The 4,745-nt window shown below is 39.0% G+C and overlaps 1 protein-coding gene across 1 annotated transcript in view; it reads left to right on the top strand.

Annotated features, from left to right (window-relative positions):
* The window catches only part of frmd6 (FERM domain containing 6), a gene marked incomplete at its 3' end in the record, with an annotated part of 33,851 nt that overhangs the window by 20,978 nt on the left and 8,128 nt on the right, over positions 1–4,745 (top strand). The window contains exons 5-8 of the mRNA XM_015394205.1: positions 402–478; positions 566–752; positions 3,895–4,050; positions 4,164–4,229. Of these exons, the coding sequence (XP_015249691.1) occupies positions 402–478; positions 566–752; positions 3,895–4,050; positions 4,164–4,229 (486 nt within the window). The remainder of the gene's footprint in view (positions 1–401; positions 479–565; positions 753–3,894; positions 4,051–4,163; positions 4,230–4,745) is intronic.

The following is a 4,745-nucleotide window of genomic DNA, read 5'->3' as shown; positions in this document are numbered from 1 at the left end:
TGCTTCGCTTCTTCTTCTTCTTGTTTACTACTGGTGGTTGGCTTTGGTCGCAGTACCGCCACCTTCTGCTCTGGAGTGTAAACGCTTCCCCTATGAGAAAATGGAGCAGCGCATGAACCGAACGAAACACACGCGAACCGAACCGAGACAGTCGAACCGAACGGGTCGGACGGTTTTCAAAAACCGTTCCATCCCTAATATATATATATATATAATGTTTTGCTAACACTAAAAAAAATAAAGGTTTGTAGAAATATGTAGATGTGGTATTAATTTGTGGGAAAATGTCAGACAAACCACTAATAAAGTTCTTTCCTGAAATAGATCAATGTCTGCATAACTTTTAAAATCTCTTATATTTAGCTGTGATTGTTGAAGGAAGTGTTTCATATTGTTTCCAGGGTATTGACCAGTTCGGGCCTCCAATGATCATTCACTTCAGAGCTCAGTATTATGTGGAAAATGGGAGATTGATCAGGTTAGTGAAGCTTCTGAACATTGTTCTCATTAATCAATGAACTGATTAACGTCTGATGCTGATAGTGATGCTCTGTGTGCCGCGCAGCGACCGCGTAGCCAGGTACTACTACTACTGGCACCTGAGGAAACAGGTGCTGCTCTCCCAGTGCATCCAAAGAGAGGAGGCCTACTTCCTCCTGGCAGCCTTCGCGCTCCAGGCCGACCTCGGGAATTTTAAACGCAACAAGCACTTTGGGAAGTACTTTGAACCTGAAGCCTACTTCCCCCAATGGGTGAGTATAATCAGATCAGCATCGCAATGGATGGCTTTTCACATTTTAATTCTTAAATTTAAATATTTATTGAATCAATAAATCATGTTTTATTTAGATTGTAATTATTTCCCATACATTGATCCAAAAAACAGACAGTTAAAGGTATTTATGAGGGCTTTTTTTGATGGAGTATTCCTGCCATCATAACAGAGACCCACAAAAATGAAAAAATAATTGATCTTTTTCCACTTTATTTTTATGGATTTTTTACAGGTATACAAGAACATGACAATGATTAATGTCCTTTAGTGAAGGATTATTAGCACTTGTCACAAAAAAAACAGAAAAAAACATTAGACAATTTGTCCATTTACACTTTAGACATACTGAAAGTAAAAAAAAAAACAGGAGTTTCAACCAGTCAATTAGAAGTGTCCACACCTTTATTTATGACAAATGGGGTAAAGAAGAACAAAAAAAGGGGGAGATGGGGTTTCTTTATGGCTTCAGTTGTTCTAAAATGGGTTTCCAAATTTTGTAAAATTTTTGAGGACAGTTTATTAAATCAAATCTAATATTTTCTATGTGCAAAATTCCTGTAAATTCCTCGATCCAAGATACAAAATTAGTTGGTCTGTCAGCCCTCCACTGCTTCAATATGCATCTTTTGGCAATCATCATGCCATAGGAGACCACTGCTGTTACACCACGACCCAGTTTGTTAAGAGTGTCCGAGACGCCAAAGAGGGCCGTTTCTGGATCGGGTTTTATTTTAACTTTAAGGGCGCGAGAGTACCATTCAAATATTGAGGTCCAGAAACGTTGAATATTTGGACAAAGCCAAAATTGAGGTGCTAATGTGCTGTCCCATGTTTTACATCTGTTACAGAGAGGCGATGTTTGTGGGAAAATTTTGTTGTGATAAAATAATTGATCTAATAAAAATCCTTTCTAGGGCAGAAAAATAGGCGTTCTGTTAAAATCAAAATGATCATAATAAGTGATTCATCAATGAATCAGTTATACAAATATATTCATATTTAATATCTAGTGTTTTAAATTACTTCTGTGCTGAATGTTTCTTTTAATTTAAATTATGAATTCTTAATAATAATGACAGAATTGCTTTTTTTTTATTTGAATTGTATTTGAAATGGAAAGATGGAAACAAAGGAAGGCAAAGGATTTCTGACCTTTCTGACCTCTTTCTAGAAGCGCTTCTTATTGCATTTTTGGACAATAATTGTACCAATTTCTCTTTACAAATGATCTCAAACATTGCAAAAACTGATCTAGAAAGAAGTAAAATAAAATCAATTCCCCCCGCCCTTAAAATAAGATATTATGGTCTTGAAATAGGATGATGATAGAGTTGTTGTTGTCACGATTTGGTGTTGGATTGAGGACCCAAAAGCAGAGGAAGGTAGGCAGAGGTGAATTTAGGTGGGTTTAATAAGGTTCACAGGTACGGAGGCAGGAATCAAACATCCAACAAAAATAACAAACAAACCAGAACCCAGGAGACATCAGGGGAAACCAAACACTAGGAGCCAGGGAGAGACGAGGTAAGCAGACAGACGTTAGACGAGGATCCAGCAAACAGGAACTGAAGAGGGAGGCTTTTAAAGGGGACAGAGACAAAGAGAGGGCTAACGAGGGGATTGGAAACAGGTGAGGGCTGAGCAGAAAACAGAGCAAGGGATAGAGGACACAAGAGGGCAGCAGAGGACAACAAAAGGAAAACCTGGAAGACAGGAACTAACAAGAAAACAACAAAATAATAATTAAACACTAAAACAAGGAGCAAAGTAAAACTGAATACTCTAAATAAACGTAACAAAACCAAGACTGTGACAGTTGTTTCTTATTTTAAACATAAATCCTCTTATTCCATTGGCAAACTCTCTTACTTAACTGCACAGATCAAGTGAATATACACAAATATGAGAAAAAAATCGTTAATTAGATCTAATTTGTTTGTAATTTTCTAGTTTTAAAGCAGTTTCTCTTCTGGATTTAGGGGTGTGCTTTGATGAACATCCTGACAGATGGATATGCTCTGATTTAAATGTTACTTTGCTGTTCTAGCTGAGTGTCTGGGTTCTTCTCCTGCTTGAACGTCAGTCTTCAACCACCTTAAATCCTTTGCTGCTCTGACAGGTTTCCCTATTGACCTGCCCCACATTTAGAGAGCGAAATCTCACCAATCGGCGTGTTTCATGTTGTGGACGGGGAGTCTAGGATCATCTTTTTCCACCACAATGTGAAGGTCAAGGGATAGATTGTTTTCTAATCAGACCAGAGCACCACCTTTGTTCATCTCTTGTCTTGCTGACAGATTCTCCCACCTGAGTTGCGGATCGCTGGAGCTCCTCCATGGGCCTCTTGGCTGCTTGTCTGATTAATGATCTCCTTTGCTGACATTAAGATTAAACTTTAGAGCCTTTTAAAAATATAAACCAACAATAAATACCTCCAACAAGGTGCATTAATATGTTGCTCTGCATTTTATGTATACTTTTATGTATTTTTCTTCAGTTCTGATGTTTAAATTAAAAGGTGAATTTAATGATACGCAGAAACTGTCTTGTTTTTTGTAATATTATTAAAGGAATAATAAAAACAGTTGTAGTATCTAGCGGGAGTAGAGCTTTAGGAAGTGTCCCGACCCTTTAGTCTGAACGATATGAAGCAACTATATCTATAAACAATGCCAATAAAAGATGATTCTGTTACATCTATTTAAACCAGCAGCCTCATGGAAACTGGGAGTTCTTGAGTATTTTTATCCCTGAAAAGTTGCACAGAGTTCTTTTTTAGTGTGAGCTAGAACATCTATTCTGGTAACATGGCTCCTCTGACAGCCACACCCGTCTGATTGCCCTCCACTTCCTGTGATTAGGCCCCTGCTTCTTTATCGTGGTGCAAACCGCTGCTTACAGGAAATAGTTGGAATCTTAACAATGTACTCTGCCCCTGAAGCAAATCTCCTGATTTACTCGGTGCTTACAAAGATTACTTGGTTACAGGACTGCCCGAGTAACTGTTTCTAGCTTATGTTCAGTCTTCGGCATCTGTACATCCAGTTTTATCCCCCCCCTCTGTAATATGCCTGCAGCACTGCAGACTGATGGCTCCTTCTGCCTCTCTCCCTGCTCAGGTGATAGCCAAGCGTGGCAGGGAATACATCCTGAGGCATATTCCTAACATGCACAAAGACCAGTTTGCACTCACAGCTTCAGAGGCGCACCTCAAGTACATTAAAGAGTGCGCTCAGCTAGACGATGTCACGGTGCACTACTACAGGCTGTACAAGGTGAGGGATCCAGCGTTTCTAACTCGTGTCACGTGATCGGACATGTAATCGCACCTTGCTGGAGTTCATGTTTTGGTTTTACTATCCTGCTTACCTGTTTTCTTCTCTCTCAGGATAAAAAAGAAGTTGAAGCGTCTCTGACGTTGGGCCTCACTCTACGTGGGATCCAGATATTTCAGGTAAACATCCGTAGCATGTGCAGCAGGGATGTCTCTGCTGTTGTTATGGCCAAACATACTTTGCAAAAGTATTCATGTTCCTTCATTATTGGATTTTCTCCACATTACAGTCATAAATATTTTCATAAGTCTCATAAGTCTTTACTGGAATCCAAGACCCCTGGTTTGGATCGAAGCACAGTAGATGGATAGATTTACTTAAATAATGGGAATCTTTTACAAAACCAATGTTTACAAATGCTCTCCATTCACTTTGATAGATATTTTGATATTTTTCCTTGAAAAAATGGCACAAGCTACGATCTGTGAAGGTAACAAATGTGGGAGAAACATCATGCAGCTGCAGCAACAGCAAAACGTCCTTTATTCCTCGAGGGCTGTTGTCCTGCAACTTTAAAACGTGTTTCAGGCAGGGTTCCCGCCGGTCCTTAAAAAGTCTTAAAAGGCATTGAATCCTTCAAAATAAAACTAAGGCCTTAATTGGTATTAAAATGTCTTAAATCAGTCTTTCGTAGG

The sequence above is a fragment of the Cyprinodon variegatus genome, unplaced genomic scaffold (genome assembly GCF_000732505.1).
Source record: "Cyprinodon variegatus isolate N-32 unplaced genomic scaffold, C_variegatus-1.0 Scaffold678, whole genome shotgun sequence".
Lineage (NCBI taxonomy): Eukaryota > Metazoa > Chordata > Actinopteri > Cyprinodontiformes > Cyprinodontidae > Cyprinodon > Cyprinodon variegatus.
The sequence above is the reverse complement of the archived record's forward strand: the minus strand, read 5'-3'. Positions and strand labels throughout refer to the sequence as shown.